This window comes from Trichosporon asahii (genome assembly GCF_000293215.1).
Source record: "Trichosporon asahii var. asahii CBS 2479 unplaced genomic scaffold scaffold00050, whole genome shotgun sequence".
Taxonomy (NCBI): Eukaryota; Fungi; Basidiomycota; class Tremellomycetes; order Trichosporonales; family Trichosporonaceae; genus Trichosporon; species Trichosporon asahii.
In genome coordinates, this window is record NW_014040874.1 from 1,535,615 (window position 1) to 1,556,884 (window position 21,270).

The 21,270-nt window shown below is 62.4% G+C and overlaps 6 protein-coding genes across 6 annotated transcripts; 1 reads left to right on the forward strand and 5 right to left on the reverse strand.

Moving 5' to 3' along the window:
* Positions 1-219: 219 nt before the first annotated feature.
* A1Q1_01754 (ER to golgi family transport-related protein) lies at positions 220-3,295 on the reverse strand (the record flags this gene model as incomplete). Its single annotated transcript, XM_014324793.1, has 3 exons — positions 220-1,467; positions 1,517-2,681; positions 2,721-3,295. The coding sequence occupies 3 exons, from the start codon at positions 3,293-3,295 to the stop codon at positions 220-222; spliced, it is 2,988 nt and encodes a 995-aa protein (XP_014180268.1).
* A 779-nt stretch (positions 3,296-4,074) lies between these two features.
* Positions 4,075-6,535, forward strand: A1Q1_01755 (uncharacterized protein; the record flags this gene model as incomplete). The annotated part of the gene is made up of 8 exons (XM_014324794.1): positions 4,075-4,802; positions 4,857-4,992; positions 5,058-5,136; positions 5,179-5,322; positions 5,403-5,479; positions 5,600-5,735; positions 5,779-5,851; positions 5,932-6,535. 8 exons carry the CDS (start codon positions 4,075-4,077, stop codon positions 6,533-6,535), a joined length of 1,977 nt encoding a protein of 658 aa, XP_014180269.1.
* Positions 6,536-6,973: 438 nt separating this feature from the next.
* On the reverse strand, positions 6,974-9,088 carry A1Q1_01756 (uncharacterized protein; the record flags this gene model as incomplete). Its single annotated transcript, XM_014324795.1, has 3 exons — positions 6,974-8,208; positions 8,276-8,571; positions 8,613-9,088. 3 exons carry the CDS (start codon positions 9,086-9,088, stop codon positions 6,974-6,976), a joined length of 2,007 nt encoding a protein of 668 aa, XP_014180270.1.
* Positions 9,089-9,966: 878 nt separating this feature from the next.
* On the reverse strand, positions 9,967-12,196 carry A1Q1_01757 (uncharacterized protein; the record flags this gene model as incomplete). The annotated part of the gene is made up of 4 exons (XM_014324796.1): positions 9,967-11,264; positions 11,317-11,401; positions 11,511-11,629; positions 11,755-12,196. 4 exons carry the CDS (start codon positions 12,194-12,196, stop codon positions 9,967-9,969), a joined length of 1,944 nt encoding a protein of 647 aa, XP_014180271.1.
* A 2,346-nt stretch (positions 12,197-14,542) lies between these two features.
* On the reverse strand, positions 14,543-18,963 carry A1Q1_01758 (uncharacterized protein; the record flags this gene model as incomplete). Its single annotated transcript, XM_014324797.1, has 4 exons — positions 14,543-17,726; positions 17,785-17,887; positions 17,925-18,722; positions 18,777-18,963. 4 exons carry the CDS (start codon positions 18,961-18,963, stop codon positions 14,543-14,545), a joined length of 4,272 nt encoding a protein of 1,423 aa, XP_014180272.1.
* Positions 18,964-20,224: 1,261 nt separating this feature from the next.
* Positions 20,225-20,694, reverse strand: A1Q1_01759 (uncharacterized protein; the record flags this gene model as incomplete). The annotated part of the gene is made up of 2 exons (XM_014324798.1): positions 20,225-20,247; positions 20,310-20,694. The coding sequence occupies 2 exons, from the start codon at positions 20,692-20,694 to the stop codon at positions 20,225-20,227; spliced, it is 408 nt and encodes a 135-aa protein (XP_014180273.1).
* Between the last annotated feature and the right edge of the window lie 576 nt (positions 20,695-21,270).

Below are 21,270 nucleotides of genomic sequence, written 5' to 3' on the forward strand. Positions count from 1 at the left end.
GGGGCATAACAAGACGGGAGTATGATCGTCAAGAAGGGTTGTCAAGATGTGGAATGGCCGGAGGTTGGAACTGGAAACTAATGCATTGTGGAACGGAGACTTGTGGTTGGTATGAGAGTGGGGCAATAGGTCGGAACACAATAACCCAAGAAATCGAGAAAGGACATAGGGAATCATTCAACAACACAGCTCGCGCGTGACGCGGGGCTCGCGGCTCGCCTAGAACACGTCGTCGGCCATGGGGCACTCCTCTGTATTGTGCGCGCTGCTCTCACAGTCAAGGCACCACTTGCCCTTCTTGCCCGGGGTCGTCTTGGGCGTATCAAGACTGCCCGCAAAGACGGGACAGGCGTCGAGTTCGTGCGGGCCCTCGCAGAGTTCGCATCTGCTGCTGTCCGACGTCGCGCTGGCGCCCGACGCGGCGCTAGCAGCCGAGGCGACGGACGAGACCGAGGCGGCGCTGTCGGTGCGCGTATGCGTCGAGGCGGCAGGCGGGGGAGGCTTGGAAGGCGACTTGGACGGCGACTTGTGCCCGTTGGCGTACCCGTTCGTGGGCGGGCGGAGGGACTGGGACAAGCGCACGTCGCCGCGCTTGACGCGCTCGAGCTGGCGTTCCAGCTCGGACAGCTGCGTCTCGAGCTCGTCCTCGCGGTAGATCTTGGCCTCGACCAGGCTCTCGAGCTCGGACACCTCGCGCTCGTACTCCTTGATCGTGTCTGCCATCGTCTGCACCTGCTTGCGCAGCTTGGCGTCGCCAGCTCCACCACCGGCCGCGTCCTCGCCGTCGAGCTCCTGCTGCAGCTTCAGCTCCTCCTTCAGCGACGCGAGCTCGGCCTTGAGCGACGCATTCTCGCTCTTCATCTCGGACACAATGTGGTGGTAGCCCCGGATACTGGCCTCGTTGCCGTCGCGCGCCTTGGCGTCCGCTTCGAGATCCTTGATCTTCTTCTCCGCCGCTTCGAGCGCGGTCGATACCTCGGAGAGACGCGCTGCGTCGCCCTCGCCCTCGGCTGCGTCCTTCCGCAACTGCTCGATCTCGGCGCGCGCTTCCTCGAGCGCGGACTGATTCTCGGCCAGCGCGCCCTGCAGCTCTGTCACGCGCTGGTCGCGCGCGGCCGTCTCCGCCTGCGCGGCCTTCAGGTCCGTCTTGAGGCTGGCAAGCTCGGAGGCTAACTTGCCCTCGCCTTCGCGCACCTTGTTGTACTTGGCAAGCCAGGCGTCCGAGTTCTCGTCCGCCTGTCCGCGCGCCTCGTCCAGTTGCTCCTCGAGCGAGGAGATGCGGCCCTGTAGGTGTTTCACCTGCGCAGTGAGCGTTTCGTTGTCGATCTCGGCGGCGGTGGCGCTGCGAGGCGAGCCGTCGGCTCCACCAGCTGCGCCGGCAGAGGACGACGCAGCCTCCGCCTTGGCAAGCTTCTCCTCGAGATCCTTGATTTGCAGCTCGAAAGAGATCTGCTTGCTCTCATTGAGCTCGATGATTTGCTGTCTGTCAGTTTCATCGACGACACCTTGAACTCACGTTTCCAGCCAAAGTAAGCTCGTCGACGAGCTTCTTCATCTCGGCGAGCTCGGATTCGGCAGCAGAAGCCCGCTCTTCGACCTTCTGCACCTCAGCCTGCTTGGCCTCCATACCCGCGTCGAGCTCGCTGGCCGCACGCTCGGCAGCAAGAGTCATCTCGCCGCGCAGGTCCTCCAGCTCCTTGACCTTGGCGTCCAGCTCGTGCTGCAGCTTGCTGCTGTCCGCCTGGAGTTGCTCGCGCAGCTGCTCGCTCTGCCGCCGGCTGTCGGCCGCGCTGCCACTTGACTCCGCAAGCTCCTTCCGCAGAGACTCGGCTTCCTCCTTTGCGGCCTTGACTTCCGCCTCGAGCTCCGCTAGCCGCGCCGAGTGGTCCTCGGCCGGCTCGGCAGGTTCAGGAGCAGGCGCAGACTTGGCCGCCTCAGCAGCTTCGTTGGCTTCGGCGGCGGCAGCCTTCGCCTCAGCGGCAGCGGCCTCGGCCGCTTCGTTGGCCGCCTCAAGCTCCGCATTCCGCTGCTTCAGCTCCTTGATTTCCTCCTCGAGAGCCTGTGTGTTGGGGATCGCGTTAGGGTGCTGCTTGATCTGCGGTGATGGCGGCGGGGGCATCATCTCGGCCGCGGTTCCTCCGACGACACTAGGTCGGGCACCGCGTGCCTTTGGTGTCGCGAGTGCACCGCCGATGCTGGGCCGCGCCCGGCTGATCGGCGTCGTCGACGGGACGCCAATCTTGCTCGCCTTCGGAGTCGCAATGCCGGACGTGCTCGACGCCAGCCCAGCGCCGCTCTTGGCTTCGAGCTGCTTGGCCGTTACACCAATGTACTTGCTCGCCCTTGATCCCGCAGTGATCTTGGCCTCTGCAGCACGGGCCGCGTTTGAGCGCAACGTTGAGCTGTCATCGTCCGCCCGGCGGCCAAAATTGGGAGTCATGGCGCGCCTCTGCGAAGGGGTCATGCGCCCGCTCTGCGAGGGTGTCATTCGTCCACTCTGTGACGGTGTCATCCGTCCAGACTGGGAGGGTGTCATTCGTCCGCTCTGCGAGTAATTCGATCGATGGCTGGCGGCGGACGCAGGGCGAGAAGTACTACTTGCCATAGTTGACGTCGGCGGGGCGAGCTTCTCCGCTTGCACGAAGATACCACAGTTAGGAGCGCAATCGAAGTATCGGACGCTGCGATCTGTCAGTTCATGTCCCGAACATACCACTCACTTATCGACACTTCCATCGTTTCGTCCCTTGCCTTGAAACAGGCCCTCGAGTTCCACTCCAGCCCAGATACCGTCGCGTATGTGGGTTTCGCCGAGGTAGCGAACGGTGCCCTCGAAGCCGTGACTGGGAAGACGAACACGGTCTCCGACGGCGGGCGACCACTTTCCGCCGGCTCGACTTTCTGGACGCTTAAAAGTCGGAGTGGTCACAGCCGCGGCGGCCAGGGACGTGCGCCTGCTAGGCCCGACAGAGGACGCAGATAAACTTGTCCGTGCACTCAGCGATGGCCTGCTGCCAGGGCGAGAGGAGGGGGTCGCGAGGCCACTGGCCGCACCGTTCGGCGTCTTCGGCCGGAGAGTGCGAGGAGCCTGTAATGATCGTTCGAGACTGGGGGAGTCGGCGTCCGAGCCATTGCCGAGGGCAGACGGCGGTCTCCGTCGAAGGACATCTTTCAGAGCCTGTTCCCTCTCGGTGTCGTCCGCGCGCGGGCTCGGGTTAGCACCGGCGACGTTGGGACCCAGCGAGTTTCGCGGTCGGCGAGATGTCGGGGTAGGGATGCCAGTCGCGGCGGGCATCGGCGCCGGCGAGCGATTCGGCGTCGTTGTTAAGGTAGGAAGACGAGACATTGCTATCGGCGCTGCTGGCTCTTCTTCAAAGTTCGGCTTCAACGATGGTCAAGAAAAGGTCGTGGTTGGGTGCGCGCGATGCGGTTGGATTATTGAAGGAAAGTGTGTCGTGAAGCGGCGCGGCAACGGCACGCTTGGACCAGTAGTTACTCGACAGACTTGGGGCTGCACCAGCGTCTGGAGACAGAGCGGTGAGGACCGGAAGAGTGGTGACTGGGAGTGGTGGTGGCTTGAAACCAACCGATGTGTGATGGGAGGGGGCAAAAGATCAAGACTAGTGTTTTGGGGGAAAAAGACACGGAAACAAGTAGTCGTTAGAGGTCGTGCAGTGCAAATAGAGAGGTGATGGCTGCGGAACGCGCCGAGTCACGGGTCACGTCGTGGCCAGGGGGGAAGAGATAGGATAAAGAGAGGGAAGGAGGGAAGGGAGTGGTCGAGCAGAGTAAGAGTTGAGAGTGTTTTGTTGTTGATGTCGAGTGGCCAAAAGATGGTGCTACTGCCGCTGCGTGATGGCAGTAGTGTGTGTGTGTGTGTGTGTATGGGTCACGGGTCTGGTGTCTCTGGGTGGTGGACTGCGCGCAGCACTCGCCCGGCTTGGTGGACTGAATTGTTGACGTCTCGCGATTTCAGGCACGGAGTCTCACACGCTGCAACCCGTCAACACACGACGACGAGATAGCAGAGTAGGCGCGTCAAGAGGTGGCAGAGAGATCTCGCGTGCCTACCACATGCCAGGCACATCTGTTCCTGAAGAATGCGGGGGACCCAGTCTCCTTTTGGATTTCACGTGGCGGGGGCCAGAGAAAGCCGAGCCAGGACGGAGGAGAGTGCTGCGACATCCGTGCGGCATACCACCACCCGACACCTCACTCACTGCGCCGCCATCGCCGCCGCTCGGTCAACTTCGATCCTCTTCCCCCCCCCCCCTCTCTCTTCCACAGACACCCCCCAACAAACAACACTCGACACGCACACCCAGACACGGCATAGAGAGGACTGCTCACACCCCGACCCGCTCCTACGTCCCCGCCACCCATCACCTGAGGAGCACCGATCTCTCCCGTCGTATCCTCTCTCCCCTCGCGCCCCTCGCAGCCTCGCACCTCCCGTCTCGCAGGCTCAGTTCACGCAACGCCCCCCAGACCCCTCAGACACAGACACGCAGTGACCTTTGCCCGTCACGTCACTCGTCTCCTCTCACACCCGCCCATATCCCAGCTCATCTCACGGCAGATACACTTGCCTTCCTAAGACTTCCTCTCTCAGCCACCCTCTCGACAATGGACGAGGACTTGTACGAGGACACCTCGCGGCACACCTACTCGTACTCGAGCTACTCGCCGTACTTCACCACGAGCTACAACTCGAGTGCGACTGCGACCCCGCCCAAGGCCGAGCCCGTCACCCACTACGACGTCAAGTACATTGACAATGCGGGGCACATGGGCAAGTGCATGTGAGTGGACACTGACTCAGCTGGCTTATGTATTTCTGCGATAGCTGACTCCAGCGACCTCGTCTTCGTGCTCGACTGCACCGGCTCGATGCAGCGCTACATCAACTCTGTGCGAGACCACATCTTCGCGATCTGCGACATGATCCGCGGCGAGGAGGGGCTGAACGGCGCAGACGACCTGCGAGTTGCCGTAAGTCCACAGCCAGACTGCCCATCTGACCCCAGGTGGTCAACTACCGCGACCACAAGCCGCAGGACAACACGTACGTGTACAAGTTCAACCCGTTCACGAGCGACATTGCCGACGTGCAAAAGTACCTCAAGGGTCTCACTGGTTCGTTGTTTCTGAGTGACGAATGTAAATGCTGATCCGCAGCGGCGGGCGGTGGCGACGGTCCTGAGGCTGTCACGGCTGGCATGGCCGCGTGCCTGACCGAGCTCGAGTGGCGGCGCGAGGCTGCGCGCATGGTCGTCCTCATTGCAGACGCTCCGCCCCATGGTATCGGCGAGAGCGGTGATCGTGAGTACATGCATGCGGCGAAGCAAACAAGCATGCTTGCGGCCAGCTCTTCGATTGGTGCCGTCGAGCTGACAAAACAGAGATCAAGCAGGGCGACCCCGACGGGCACGACCCGCTCGTCATCGCGCGCACGATGGCGCAGCACGGCATCACCTTTGTAAGCTTTGGGGGAGTCTCTGCTTAGCTAACCGCAGTTCATGGTCGCCTGCGAGGACACGCTGTCGAACTACTCAGTGAGCCGGAGCTACACTGTGGTCTCGGATGAAGCTGACCCCAGCGCGCTGTCGACTTCTTCACGGCCATCTGCAACATGACGTCCGGCGTCATGATGCCACTGACGACGGCGGACCTGCTCGCGATGACGATTGTGGGCTCGGTTCTCGAGAACATGGACATGGAGCGTCTGATTGCTGGTGAGTCTGCTGCTGATCAAATACGATCCAGAGCTGACAACAGAAATCGGCCGCGAGGTCGCAGAGCGCATCAAGGAGAAGGGCGAGAGCATGCAGAGTGTCGAGGAGGTTGCCCAGTAAGTCACCCTGCCTCTCCTTTCTCATCCCTGTGTCGCACATTCAGGCTGCGCTTCGGTGACACTTAGCTGACATCCAGGGAACTCCACGAGCGCCTGCTCCTTCGTAACGAGCAAACGAAGCAGGTCCAGCTCCCCGACGTCTACATCCAAACCGACAACAGCCGTAAGAACGTCCTGACCTGGATGAACGCAACGTACATCTCGGACGCGGCCTCGCAGATCCTCCCCGTGTCCGGCCGCCGTCTGACCGAGAAGTTCCGCCGGAACAACATCTCGCATGGATTCAAGTACACCCCCGGCGGCCGTCTTCCCCCCCGTACCGGTCGTAAATCCGGGGACGCATCGCCCGAGAAGCCCCCCGCCGCCGCCCTCTCCACCTCTCCCACGGCGGCGGCGGCGACCTCGCCGAGCCGCAAGATCGTGGCCGACTTCAAGCCCTTTGGCGCGAGTGCTGGCGCGAGCGTGTTTGGCGCCCCAATGGTGCCCACCGGTCCTGGCGGGGGCATGTTTGGTGCGGCGGGGCGCACACCCCTCGCCAACGCGGCTATGCGCGGCCAGGCCGAGGACGATGACGATGACGAGGACGAAGGCACGCAGCTCAGGCGCGAGGCTATCAGCCTCGACCAGGCTAGGAGGATTGCGACACAGTCTGTATTCCGTGCGGGCCGGCTGCCCCTTTAGTTTTCTCTGAGGGCCGAGAGGCCCGAGGAGCCGTAAGGGGTGAGGGGCTGGATGGTTGAAGGGTTGGAGGGCTGGACGGCTGGAGGGCTGGAGAGCTGGAGGGCTGACGAGCTCGTATGTCGCAGAGCTCGGCGGCCTGGGACGAAGAGTCACCTGGAGTTTAGCTAATCTGAAGATAGAAGCAAAGGTAGAAGTTATGACTAGCCATGTGTCATTTATGCATCGTATGTGTAGATTACGTCGCCGAGGCGAGCGGGACGAGCGAGCGAGCGAGCGAGCGAAGCGAGCTACCAGATCTCTAGACGTCTACTCTCAACTGGGCAGAGGGGGGTGGGGATCACTGCCCGAGCCTCCAAGAGCAGCGAGCTGAGGAAGCCTCACGAGGTTGACAAGAGAAGGGGACAGAGACCACGCCTCGTCGCTGCGCTCCTCGGCGGCCTATCCCTCCGACCGCCTCTTGAGCACAAAAGTCCCCTCGTAGCCCACATACTCCTCCGCAGTGAAGGTATCCCGCCACCGGCCGACCATAGTGTCCCCCCCGAGCACATAGCCGCGGTACACCCACTTGCCCCGCTGATAGGGGCTGTACTCCTTGACGAGGTAGGCCAGACCGTCCCACTGCCGGATGTATCCCGAGATGTAGAACCGGCCCCAGGCCGAATGTCCGACTCCTGTGAGCAGCAACAAGGCCTCTGGGTCGTCATGCTCGAGGGCGCTGGCAACGTCGCAGGCCTCGACAGCCTCGTACCCGTGCAAAGCGGAGAGTTGGCGCGCAACCGCGTCGTCAATCATCGCGTCCTCTGGACTCTGTCCTGGCGCTCGGCGACTGAGCGGGTCGGACAGGAATGGGCGTAGGTCTGGGAAACCTGCATTCGTCATTGGGCCGTGGAGGGGGAACCCGTCGAACCGGTCCTCGCTCGGGGTGTCCGTCCCCCCTCCCCCTCCTGCTGCTGCTGCTGCTGCAGTCGAGGCGCCGGGGACAGGCGACGGCGCGCGCGTGGCCAGAATGGGCCGCACGAGCGTCTCGCGCAACTTCCACACCTGCGCTTGCTCGCCGTATGCGCCGTCGTAAATCGCCCGGCTGTGCCCGTGCAGCAGCATGTCCCGGAACGCGTCAAAGTCGAGGAACGTGAAGGTGCCCTCCCACGCGCCGGCGAATTGGCCGTGCCAGTCCTTCAGCCGGCGGCCCTCACTCGCCCGGCCGTCCGTACATCTCAACAGCCTGTCGAAATCCGCGTCATGCGCCGAGGACTCGAGCACGGGCGTCGGCAGCGTGCGCAGCTCGGCCGAGCTCTTGGATGACATTGAGACTGACGACGGAGCGGTGGAAGGTGGCGTCGGGATCGTGTGTGGTTGCGGAAACGTCGGGGAGGCCGTGGGCGACGTGCCCGGCTCAAAGCCGCAGTCTTGGTTCGTGAAGAAACGCAGCATGGCCGCGTGCGCGAGCATTGGCGGCCGCAGCGACAGCTCGCTCCCGTAGTAGCTCACTGTCACTGCGTGGTCCTCTGGATTCTGGTTCACCGTGAACGGGCCCGGAATGGCCGGTATCGAGCCCCGGTTCGCGGGAAGAGGCAGACGACGCAGGTTCCACGGCGCGAAGAACATGTCGTATTCCTGGGCCGCGAAGACGTACGGACGCAGCTGGCGCATGGCTGCCGGGGTCGTGTTTGTCACTGCGAGTTAGCGAGCGAGCGCAGCGAGCGAGTGATGTCCGGTCGAATGTTCCGAAAGATGACTCACTATATTCATCGAGCAACCACGCACACCACATGACGAGCGCGTCCGTCGGCGTCTGGGGCGGGTACGCGTCGAGGATAGCAAGTTTCGAGGCGTGATACCGCGCAATGAGGGCGGGAATGTCGGCCCCCTGAGAAGAAAGCGGCGGGACGAGGTGGGCGAGGTTCTTGCCGTCTGTGGTGTCAGCGGGGGTGGCCTGAAGGGCTGTCGTGGCCGTCGTCCTCCCCTCGCCGTGAGAGTCCTCATGAGAGCCCTCCGAACGAGCAGGCGAACAGTCCTCGGCCTGCGGCCTCGGACTCCTTACTCACCATTCTCAATCAGCATCAGGTACACGACCCACATGGCCTGCTCGTCGATCCTGCCCTCTCTCAACTTTCTAAACGCGAGGAACCGATTGCGTAGCTCGGCAGTGAGCATCTTGGCACTTGCCCCGAGACCTCTGCTATTATCTCTCGTCATAGCGGCGGAGCTGGCAGCAGACATGAAGGGTGCGCGCGGTTCCTCGAGCGCGACCTGCAGACTCGCAATACTGGGCACGGCAGAGACCTGTTTCGGCGGAACCGTGCCCGCCTTGGCCTTGCCCTTGCCCGAGACTTCGGGCAGGGCTGTTTCCAGCGCATACAGCCGTCGCTCGACTGCGCCTGTGTCGTAGAGTTGCCGGAATACGCCCGCATACAGGCCCTCGTTTGTCGATGGACTGAGGGCTAGACAGGCGCCCCGACACGTGCAGATTAGGTCGACGGGGGGGCCGCCCGTGTCCATGATGAGATGCGTTGCGATGGCCGCAAGCACCTCGGAGGGGAGTTCGCCGAGCATCGTGTTCCTCTGTTCCGGGTCCGAGGATATCGAGGAGGGGCGGGGTTTTGAAGTGGGAAGGAGGGCGGCGGAGGGGGGTGAAGTGTAACGAAGCAAGGCGGGGGTGACGAATGTGGGGAAGTGGGAGTCTGGAGTCGCCGCGGGAGAGGTTGCGGGGATTCTCTGCGGGAGAATGGTGGGGGCCGCGTAACGGAGCTTGCCGACAACCGCTTCTCCTTGCCGTTCAGACGGAGAAGTAGTCGATCAGGCAGTGAGGATGGAGTTATGGGATGCAATGATGAGCAAGATGATATGCAGATCGACGACTGGGTCTCCAGATGTCGGGCGAGGCCTCGTCGGGCGTCGCCCAGCCCAGACCAACCAGTGACGCCTCGCCGCACGGTAATACCGCGAGATCAGCCGGCATTGACCTGGGATGCGGGGTCTCCGACTTGGGCACCCCGGGTCTGGAGATCTCTGCTCTCCGCCGACATTCCTCGTCCTCGTCTGGTATCCCTCCCTCACCTACTCTCTTCCCACACCCAAGCCCTTCTGCTGACAGTTTAAAGCAGTCAGCAGCCGCGGCAGGACAAGAGTAGATCCGCCAGCCACCGTCCCACCCAAAAGCAACGCCGCACCTTCTCGGCGTGCTTCGGGTATACAGACGCCCATACGTCTCAGCCACAGCCACTGCGCCGTGTCAGACATGGTCGCCGCAGCAAGTAATGGGTGTGAATGCATACATGACATGTACAACTGTTAGCTCTGATGATTCAAGAATATGGGGTAACGGCCGGGGCCGCTGGTAGGGCTGGGGGGGGCGGTAGATCTGGTTTCTCGCGCTGTTTCGCCCGCACGTCGAAGATCCAACGACCTCGCGCTGCGCGCTCGGCGGTGGCCTACGCGCTGAAGGTGATCCACCCGCTCGGGCCGTCACTAACGACGCTGGCGCTGCTGGTAGTGCTCGTGACCGAGTGTTTCCGCTTAGCGGCGGGTGGAGCGGGCGCTTTGCGTCTCGGTTTCCGTTCTGTGGGGGTGTTGGTCTGGCTGCGATCGAGGGGCGTGACGGAGTCGCCTCGTTCCTCGAGCGTCTTGCTCAGATCGACGAGGGACGAGTTGCGTATAGGCCCACTGCTGGGGACACCGAGCCGCGCGCGCGTCGTCGCCTCGTAGCTGTCCATCGAGCCTACTTTCTTCTCCTTCGCTGTTCGGTTCAAGGTGGGGGACGACCCGGCCTCAACGTCCACGGGACTGTCGAACTCCCCCGGACCCCCGAAGCCGGACGAGAGCAGCGCATCCTTCACGCTTCCGAGGCAGAGCTCCTCGAGCGGAGCCTCGGCCTGCCGGAGACAGCGCTCCACAAGCCGCTTCGTCGTCAAGTTCACGTCCTTGAAGTGCTGGTTGCCGACGAGGGAGCGGAGGACGAGCTTGATCTGCTCGCGCTTGTAGGGGTCGTGCTTCATCTGCGTGAATGCGATGAGTGGATAGAGTACGCGGAGGTACGTGTGCCGCAGGGCCTCGTGGTCCTCGTCCAGGTCGACGAGTTCACGGATAAACACGTCGAGCAACACGCGCAGGTCGTTCAGGTAAAAGTACTCGGATGTGCCCTCCGTCGTGAACAGCAGGTAGAGGATCTTGAGGATGAGCAGTTTCAGGCAGAGGCCCGTCTGCGTGTTCTCGCTCCGGTTCAGCATGAAGATGACGTTCTCGCCAAACGTCTTGCTGCTCCCCAGCCGTCGCATCAGGACCACAAGCACGCGGTTGTGCTTCTTCCCGTCGTCCTCGAGGACCTGGCTGTGCGGTGCCGGGGATGCGCTGTGTGCCCGCGTCCGGACGGCTCGCTCGGGACTGTCGTGTTCCGCCAAACTCGGCAGGTCTCGCGTACTCGCCGTGTTGACCTTCTTCTTTGGCAGCGTCGCAACCATGAATTGCTCGTTTAGCGCGCAGATCAGCCGGATCACAGCCCAGTTCAGCGACTCGTCTTGGTTGTTCCGCGTCGTCTCGACGAGGTCGAACAGGTGGTCGATGAACCGGTCGTCGAAGATGGCGAGCTCGCTCTCGTTCAGCCGCTGGACCCGGCACACTTCGTACATCAGGTTGGTTGCGGGCAGCCTTAAGCGGGTCTCGATGGAGGGCAGGCCGAGAATGAAGTTCTGGGTGTCAGCGGGGTCGCGAGCGGGCGAGCGGTAGCGAGCCACTGGTGACTAGGTAGCGAGCGACCGGTGACCTGGCCAGAAGACAGAACTCACCTCCTCGTAGTCCATCCCCACGACCTCTCCCAGCGTCGGCAGCAGCTTGTACCACCTCCTGTGGCTCCGGAAAAGGCTCGGATGCCTGTGTCCATAGTTCAGAATGATGTGGTACCAGATGTACAGTTCGTGCGGGTTCGTGTTCTGCCCAGTCAGCTCCGAGCGCCATCTTCAGCTGTCTCCAGCTGACTCACCTCCTGCGCATCGCCCATCATGATCCCGACCATGCGCTCGCGGTAATACGTGAAGAGCTCGGAGCTCAGGAGCAGGTCGATCGCGACATTCATCTCGTGCTGATCCCGGAGGTATCGGTCTGGTTGTCAGCATGAGCACTCACTGCCGAGCAGCTGTCTTCCACTATCCCGCCGCAGGCAGTACGGAGTGGTCGCGCGACCACCCACTCCATCCACTTCTGCCGGACCACTCCTGCAAACTCACCATGATAAGCCCCGCAGATCGTCACAAACATCCTGATGGTGTTATCGAGCATGACGAGGTCACATCCCTCCGGCAACTCGAGCAAAGCCTCAAGCTCGGCCCAAAAGTCCTCCCGATCATTCAAGCGGATGTACAGATCCTCGCCGGCCATTTGCGTCGCGCTCCGCGCCGGTTTCTTATGAGACGGGGAGCTCGACGCTGCTCCGCTAGACTCCGGGTCGGAGGTCAGGTCGTAGCTGAAGTCGTGGGAGTGGTCGGCGCCATTGGACGAGGCGCCGTTACGCCGCGCAGCAGCGGCATTGGCTGAGCCCCGCCGCCGTAACGATGAGGACCGGGCTGGAGACGACGACCGCTCCCCTCGGTCGTCCCCATGATGCCGCTTCGGTGCGTGGGCGGGGTATGCCGCGACGCGGTGGGCGTGTGAGTGGGCGTCGCGCGGCATCCGCACACTCTTCTTTCTCTCTTGTGAGACGAGGAAAGTGGTAGACACCAGTCCTGTCAAGTGTCAAGTCACGCAGGGGTCGAGCGGTGGGCGGTGTGGGCGGGCGGGGTCAGGGCGTTGAGGTTGCGGCGTCGTGCGGCGTGCGGCGTGCGGCGTTGCGTTGCTGAGTGGGTGGGGGAGGGTACGCGGTGCAAGTTGTTGGAATCGTGGAACAAGATGAGCAAGCGAGGTTACAAGGCAGCGGGCAAGCGGGGCAATGGAAGGATCGGCGGGGAACACGGATGGACACAGAACGGGTGGAAGTGGTACAGTGGTGGACTCGGACAGAGTGCCGTATGCCGTATACACTCCGTACAGCGGGGTCTCCGACTTGGGCACCCCGGGTCTGGAGATCTCTGCTCTCCGCCGACATTCCTCGTCCTCGTCTGGTATCCCTCCCTCACCTACTCTCTTCCCACACCCAAGCCCTTCTGCTGACAGTTTAAAGCAGTCAGCAGCCGCGGCAGGACAAGAGTAGATCCGCCAGCCACCGTCCCACCCAAAAGCAACGCCGCACCTTCTCGGCGTGCTTCGGGTATACAGACGCCCATACGTCTCAGCCACAGCCACTGCGCCGTGTCAGACATGGTCGCCGCAGCAAGTAATGGGTGTGAATGCATACATGACATGTACGCGCAGCAGCGGCATTGGCTGAGCCCCGCCGCCGTAACGATGAGGACCGGGCTGGAGACGACGACCGCTCCCCTCGGTCGTCCCCATGATGCCGCTTCGGTGCGTGGGCGGGGTATGCCGCGACGCGGTGGGCGTGTGAGTGGGCGTCGCGCGGCATCCGCACACTCTTCTTTCTCTCTTGTGAGACGAGGAAAGTGGTAGACACCAGTCCTGTCAAGTGTCAAGTCACGCAGGGGTCGAGCGGTGGGCGGTGTGGGCGGGCGGGGTCAGGGCGTTGAGGTTGCGGCGTCGTGCGGCGTGCGGCGTGCGGCGTTGCGTTGCTGAGTGGGTGGGGGAGGGTACGCGGTGCAAGTTGTTGGAATCGTGGAACAAGATGAGCAAGCGAGGTTACAAGGCAGCGGGCAAGCGGGGCAATGGAAGGATCGGCGGGAAACACGGATGGACACAGAACGGGTGGAAGTGGTACAGTGGTGGACTCGGACAGAGTGCCGTATGCCGTATACACTCCGTACACTCCGGTTTTACCGGGATATAAATCACTTCGGTGGGTTCGCAATTAGGGTCTCGAAGGGCCAACTCTAAACAAACACTACTACATATGTAGTAGTGCGTCATTCTACCGGGCCATGGGCCATGGGGGCCACCGAACGAAGCTGCTCGCACCGCCGTGACCATAACTCTAGTCACGGGCATGCACAGACCCGTCACCACGGTCTTCTCACTGATGGACGCCATCCGAACAGTTCATAGCCTTATGCTCGTCTTGAGCGGTGAAGAAGACATGAAATGCTGCTCCACAGCCACCCGGAGCCGACCTACGGTCTCCAACACTGCGCACACTAGGCTGGCCAAACGAGGTTGGCTGAGCCCCTTGATCTACGCTCCTCGCGCACAACTGCAAAGACTTTCTCTTGGCTTGGCCATTGGATCTGCGATTCGCTCATCGCTCCAGATCCGTTGTACCGGTTGTTCTCCTCGGTGCAAAGACGTGCCTGTAACTTGCTGCGCAGTGTCAATCACATGGCCCAAGTCTTGTCTTGGTTGATATTCGATATTCCCCATTGGCGCCCTTGGCACCGTCAAACGTCAAGTGGCGATGAAGACCTTCCTGCGACAGATGCTCGCGTTCACTGCACGGCCGTCACACTAACGTCTCTCCTTCCTGACCACGCCACTCTCTCATGTCGCTCGCTGATCTATGCGCACCGCTCGCTTCGCTCGCGCTGCTTGACTGCTAAATACGACGCAATGCATCGCAACCAAAAAGACCTAACAGGGGAAAGGGTTGGGGGGGGAAAGATTAGAAATTATGGCCAGCCATTTAATAATCGGATGGGTGGTCAAAAGGTTGAATTGACCGGGGGTAGTCGGGTCGGAATACACGTTCCAGCGTGTCGCGCCTGCCAACGCGGGGGAGTAATGCCGGGGTGCCCTTGGGGAATCCGATGCGATGGGACCGGTGCCGGTGCCCATGGCGGGTGTGGGGTTGAGGTGATGGAGAGGGGGTGGGAGAATCTACGGTAGAGTAGGGGTGGAGGAGGGGAGGGGAGTTGCTTGCAAAGCACCAGACTCGGCAAAGCAATGGGGATGGGGGAAAAAGTCATATACTATATAAAGATTGATTGTCCGTCATTAAAGAGGCGATGCCGCGCCTGTGATTTACACATGATCTATCTATGGGTACCCGTTGTATTCGTTGAACTCGAGCGAGTTGGCCTGGAGCGTCGGCTGCGAGATCATCGTCTTCTGGATAGAACGACGCTGAGGACGCAGAGACATGCGCTGCTGGCTCGGCGACGAGCGAGCATAGACGTCATCGAAGGGGTTGGGCGACGATGAGCCGTGCGCAGAGTGGCCAGTCTGCGAGTGGCCCGTGGTTCCTCCATAGGTAGAGTTCTGGAACCACGAGGTGCCAAACACAGAGTTGACGTACGACGTGGGCGACTGGTCACCGGCACCACCGGCGCCAGACGCAGCAGCCTGGTCAGAGTAGTAGGTCTCTACCTGGCGGCGGCGCATGGCGGGGTAGTTATCCAGAGGCGACGCGTAGAACGAGGAAGGACGCGAGTCGATCTCGGACGCGGCAATGGAGGGAGTGGCCGACACACGGCGGTTGTCCTGGAACGGGTTGGCAGCAGCGCCGCCGCTCTGGCCAGAGAACATGGACATGTGCTCGGACAGACGCTTGTTGACGGCGCGCTCGTTGGAGCGCTTGAGGCGCTTGTAGATCCAGATAGAGATAGCGGCCCAGAGAGCACCACCGACACCAACGCACACACCAATAATGATGTTGCGCTTGCGCTTGTCGTTCTGCGCCTCGGTGTGGGCAGTCTGGTTGGACTGGGCCTGCTTGTTCATGTACGAAGTGATGGGGTACGACGGGTCGATCTGCGCAGCGACCTGCCCGGCGAGACCAGTCTGGTTGTACAGCGGCGAGGACGGGGTAGAGATGTACGCCTCGAGCGTGCTGAACTGGTCCTGCGGAATGTAACCGAGCCACTGGGTGCCGAACTGGTCCGACTTGCCCGCGGGCTGGTAGATCTGCAGAGCAACGTTCCTGACGTCCGTGATGGGGATGTCAAGCGCATTGGAGAGCAGCTTGGGGAACGCGATGAAGATCTGCGACTGCGACTCGGGGTTGCCGTAGACGAACGACCAGGGAAGGGTGTTCAGGTTGAGCAGGATCGAGATGAGGGCCGTGTTGGGCGGCTGCGGCTGCTCGTTGCCCTGAGGCACAATCCTGGGCGCAACGTTGGACGGGATCGCGGGAGCCTGGAGCGTAGGCGAGGGCGTGTTGGTGGCGCTGCTGGGCTCGTTGGACGAAGACGGCGTGTACGTCTGGATGACGAGGTTGGTCTGGGTCGGCGTGTAGGCATCGACCCTGCTCGACGACGGGGACGGCGAGGCAGTGGTAGCGGCGTCCTCCGAGGGCGAAGGCGACGAACCCTTGGGCGAGTCGGGCGAGGGCGAGCTCTCAGCAGTAGACTGCGAGTCACCACCGCTCGACGTAGGCGTAGCCGAAGCGCTGTTGCCCTGCTGGCCCGAGGACGTGACAATGTCAGTGGCGCTCGGGGTAGCCGAACCAGAGGCAGAACCGGTGACAGGAGGGTTCACGATGACAGTGGTGGAGCCCTCGGGGGTGACGCTGGTGGAGACAGACGCGCTCTGGGTGCCAGACTCAACACCAGACGAGGGACCAACCTCCTGACCAGACGAAGTCGGGAACGCAGAAGCAGATCCCGACTCGCTGCCAGAGGGAGTGGCAGTCGGCTCGGCAGAGTTGGAGGGCTCGCCAGTGACGGAAGGCTCAACACCAGCCGAGGACGTCGGCTCACCCGACGTAATGGGGGGCTCGCCGCTGATGGAGCCAGAAGCCTCACCCTGACCAGACGAGGAAGGGCTAGGCTCGGCAGAGCCAGAGGGGCCAGCGGAGGGCGTGGCCGACTCGCTCTGCTCCTGCGAGGAACCTCCGGGAACAACAACGCCGCCGGAAGTCGAGGACTCAGCAGCCGATCCGGAGGGGGAAGCGGTGGGCTGAGCGGACTCGGGGGCCGAAGTGGGAACGCCACCGTCGGACGACAGGGCAGGTCCCTCAGACGAGGTCTGCGAGGGGGTCTCGGAACCGCCAGAGGGCTGGGCCGACTGGGAAGCCGAAGGACCCTCGGAGACGGAACGCTCCTCGGAAACAGAGGACGAGGGCTGGGGACCCTCAGAGCCCGAGGGAGGAGGGTTGGAGGCCGAAGGCGAGGGCGAAGCAGTAGGCTGGGCGGAGGGCTCAGATCCAGAGGGAGTCTGAGAGGCACCAGACTGGGTAGGCATCGCCGACGAGGGACGGGCCGAAGGCTCCGAAGAGCCCTGGGAAGCCGAGGACGAGGGCTCGTTCGTGGGAACAGGAACGACGGCCGTCGTGCTGCTAGCGGAAGAGGGCTCAGGAGCATTCGAAGACTGCTCGGCAGCCGAAGACTCGGAGCCAGAAGCAGTGTTCGACGGGGGGGGCTGGCTCTGCTGCTCGCTCTGGCTCTCGCCGCTGGAGGCGGGGGCGTTGCCAGACTGGCTCTCAGAGGACGAAGGGCCAGCGGGCGAAGCAGAGTCGCTGGTCGAGGAGCCCGGCGAGGGCTTCTTGCTGGACGAGGGAGTGGCGGACTGCTCCTCCGACGAGGTGGCGGAGGGAGCAGGGGCGCCGCTCGTGGACTCGGACCCAGATGAGCTCTGGGGCTGAGGCTCGGCCGAGGAGCCCTGCGACGACGACTCCGAGGAAGGCGACGGCTTGGCCGTGCTGTTCTCGGAGGACGAGGCCGAGGGCTTAGGGGCCTGGCTCTCAGAGGACGGGCCAGAGCTGGTGTTGGTGGAGCTGTTCTCGGGCTCCGACGACGACGAAGGCGTCGGGACAGGAACAGCGGTCGTGCCACTCTCAGAAGTGGACGAAGACTCGGCATCCGCGCTGCTCGAGCCGCTCTCAGTCGCCGAGGCGGACTTGGAGGGGGACGGCTTGTTGGATGACGAGCTTCCGCTAGAGGGCGAGGGGCTCACCGACTCGCTGCCAGAAGCGGAAGAGCTCTCAGCAGAAGTAGAGCTGCTGGGAGCGGGGGCCGAGCTCTCCTCAGTAGACGAGGCCGAGGGGCTGGCGGACTTGCTCTCCGAAGTGAAGGAGCCCGACGAGCTGGTCTCGGTCTCAGACTCCGAGGTCGACGAGGCGGAAGGGCTGGGGGCGGCGTCGTCCTCCGAGGTGGAGGAAGAGGTGGCGGAGGGAGAAGCGCTGGAGGACTGCTCGCTGGTGGCGGAGGCCGAAGCGCTGGGCTCCTCACTGGAAGAAGCCGAAGCCGAGGGAGAAGCAGAAGGCGAAGCGCTCGGCGAGGGGCTGGGGGACGCAGAGGTTCCCTCAGACGACTCGGAGCGCGACGACAGGCTCGACGAACCCTCCTCCGAAGTCGAGCTGGAAGAGGGCGTCTCGGAAGAGGTCGACGACGAGACACCGGCCGCCTCGTCGGAAACAGACTCCTTCGAAGAGGTCGACTCGGACTGCGAGGTAGACGAAGGCGCAGACGAAGGCGACGACTCTGAGAGGGCGACGCGGTGGAAGGAGGCTGGGACGAGGAGGGCGAAGGAGAAGCAGAGGTCGAAGGAGAAGCCTCAGCAGTCGTGGAAGGCGAAGGCGACTCGGTCGACGAAGCGGCCTCCTCGGAAGACGAAGCCTCAGACGAGGTGCTCTCCGACGAAGACGCCTGGTCGAGAGCGTTGTCCTGCTCCTTAGTCGACGATGGCTCCGGCGAGGCAGAATTCTCCTCGGTAGAGGAAGGAGCCTGCTCCGACGAAGACGTGCTCTCCTCGGTCGAGGTCGTCGATCGCTCCTCGTTGGCGGAAGAGCTCTGCTCGGTCGAAGACGACGACGACGACGGCTCGGGGGTAGTGGACGTCTGCTCCTCGGTCGAGGTCGAAGTCTGCTCCTCGGTCGAAGTCGTAATCTCCTCCTCAGACGAAGTCGAGGTCTGCTCCTGGGAAGAAGTCGAGGGCTGCTGCTCAGTGGTCGAGCTAGTCGACTCCTCGGTGGACGAGCTGGTCTCGGCGGTCGAGCTTGACGGCGTCGGCTCGGGAGAAGGCGAGGGCGAAGGCGAGGGAGAGGGGGAAGGGGAAGGGGACGGGGTCTCGGAAGAGGTCTGCTCCTCTTGCGTCGAGGAAGAGGTCGTCTCCTCGACCGAGCTGGTCGAAGGGGCAGCCTCCGAGGACGTCTCCTGCTCAATCGACGACGGCTCCTGCTGGGTAGACGTGACAGCAGAGGACTCGTCGGCGGTAGACTTCTGGGCGGAAGCCTCGTTGGCCGTCGAGGGCGCGGATCCCGCGTCGCTGCCGTCCGAACCTGGAAATTAGCACAGGACCACCAATAGTGCGGGAAGAGATTTCGTGCACCTACCTTCGTCGGTGGCTTGACGACGGAATCCAACGCGGTTACGAGAATTCACTGCACGGACACCATTCGTCGCACCAGCAGCGGCCGAAACCTGTGCAAGCGAGACGACGACGAGAAGGAGGGCAGTCAGCATGCGGGTGTAGTTGCTGCCGCTGCCCTTCTTGGCGGAGGGGCCGTGGCCAGCGGGCATATTCGAACAACCAGTTCTAGAAACTCGGGACACTGTTAAAAGACAAGGGGAGACAACAGGACACTAAATCTAGACAGTGAACGAGCACATGCGCCAAGTGATGTCAACGGTTTAGATATGAAAGAGACTTGTTCTGCTCTGTCGAGACGCGAACAAGTGCACACTCAAAAGAAACACGCGACGGCGTCGGGGTAAAACGTCGGGCGCGTGTGGATTGAGTGATGGGACCGTTTGTGTGAAGTGGGCGACGCGTCTGATCCAGCGTTAAAGGCTACACTTGACACGGACACTAGGCGGGAGGTAGAGGCGTAGCGATGGCGGGTCACAAGAGGGGGGGGAGTAAGGGCGATTGGCAGGCGCGCTTGTTGGAAGAGGAAGAACTCTAAAGTTGGTGGTCGCAGAGGCGATGGGGCTGCTGCAACGAGAAGAAAGAAATGGAAGAGAACGATGGGAAACCGGGAAGAAAGAGGTCGAAGCTGAAAGGCTCAAGTTGAAGCGGTGAAGACGAAAGGGGCAGGGGAGGGACAACGGAAGGAATCAAGAACGAGCGTGGACGTGCGAGGGTCGCAAGGGATTGCTGGCGCACTGGGAGGATGTTGTCGGTTGGGAGGACGGGGGAGGAGGGAGGGGAGAAGGCGGCCAGGCACCGAACACCCAACGCCACGGGCTGGGATCAGCACGCCAGCCCAAGAGAGAACAAGCTCAGCACGGCCGGCATCAACTTTGACGATTTCCGTTGGACATCCTCCAGCCCTTGAGCGGAGCGATGGAGTTTTGGATGAGATGAGTGACGAGAAAGAGAGGAAGAGGAGGAAGGAAAGGAGAGAGGAGAGGAAAGAGAAGAGGGAGGGAGAGACGCAGCGCGCGGCGGGGTGCGCAGTGTGCGGTGGTGGTGGGTGGTGGTGGTGGCCGGGCTGGGGGGAGAGGGTTGGTGGGTGCAGGGAGTGAGGGAGTGAAGGGGTGAAGGGGGAGGGAAGCAGGTTGACGCAGGACGGTGGTTGTGTCTCGGTTAGGCCGTTAGGATTTCAACTGTGTGCCAGTACAGAGTGAGTAGAGAGTGAGTGTGACTGGGGGCTAATAGGGGTACCGACGTAGCGAAAAGCAGCAGCAATGGGCCGGGAGAGCTGTCCAAGGGTCTCCCTCCCTGCGCGAGAGCAGCCGGGGGGATCCTCGCCATCCTCGATCCAGACAAACAGTTGGTCTGTTGGCTGGAGCGCGGCCAGCCTGGGCTCTCGTGCGCACTGCGGGATGAGCATTCGACTCAGGCACCAGGGCCATAGGGTTCTGCGGCGTCGAACCGACGAGACAAGCTAGGGCTTGCCGCCCCGACCCGCGAGGCATCTCACGATCAGCCCAGGGTTTGGAAGAGGGCACCCCAGGGTCCGGGTCGCGCGGGACACTTGTCAGGATACCACGATTTTTGCCTTCTGGCCACCCTCGTACCCTCAAAAGGACAGAGCCCTGCTGGCCCCTGTGGACCTGGGCGTGAGCTTGTTCTTCGTCCAGACCGTCGTGGCCGTCGTGGCTGTCGTGGTCGCCGCGGCCCATGATCTCTGTCCACACCTTGCCTGTATGCCCATGGCCCATGGAGCGTGCTCCCCCCGAATGCAAAACCGGAATGCCTAGGGTTCGAATCCAACTCAGGGGCTGCAGGGCCGCTATCGCCAGGCCGCCAGGGTCTCGACAGCGGAACGCCCGCTCGGCCTGCACGAGCTTGCCTGATTGGGGCATGACAGTCGAACCGCGCGCGCCGGTTCTGGACTCTTGAACACTTGGGCACCTGTTCTATAAAGAGCGGAAAAAACAGCTCTGTGATTTGCACAACGTCGACACTGGTGGACGTGCATACGTGCATGCAGGTTATGCAAGCATGCATGCGCTGAGGTACTCTGTTAGGACTCTGATCAGTCTGCGCGCGTTGCGCTCTGTGCAGGCATGCAAGTATGAGCGCAATGACGAGTGCCGCGAGAAACTAGCAACGCTCGAAAGCCGCCACCGAGGCCCACTGAGCGCCGCGAGACGCCTTCCGTTACGCATGAATGTGTGGCTTCATTTTACGTCAGGCATGCCCTCCCCTCCGGCCGCTGCATGGATTGTTGATGCCGACAGAGCTAGGCAAGCTAACAACTCATCGGAGCGACCCGAGGGGTATAGCGACCTATTCTGACTGTTCTGCATCCTGTTGCAATTCTCTGTCATTCTTCTGTTCGCATGGGGAGTCATGATATGGCCGCTCTTGACCCGGCCTGGTGCTAAAGATACACGCGCCGGCCCACACGCAAAGCTCAGAGAGGGCAGGAAGCCGTA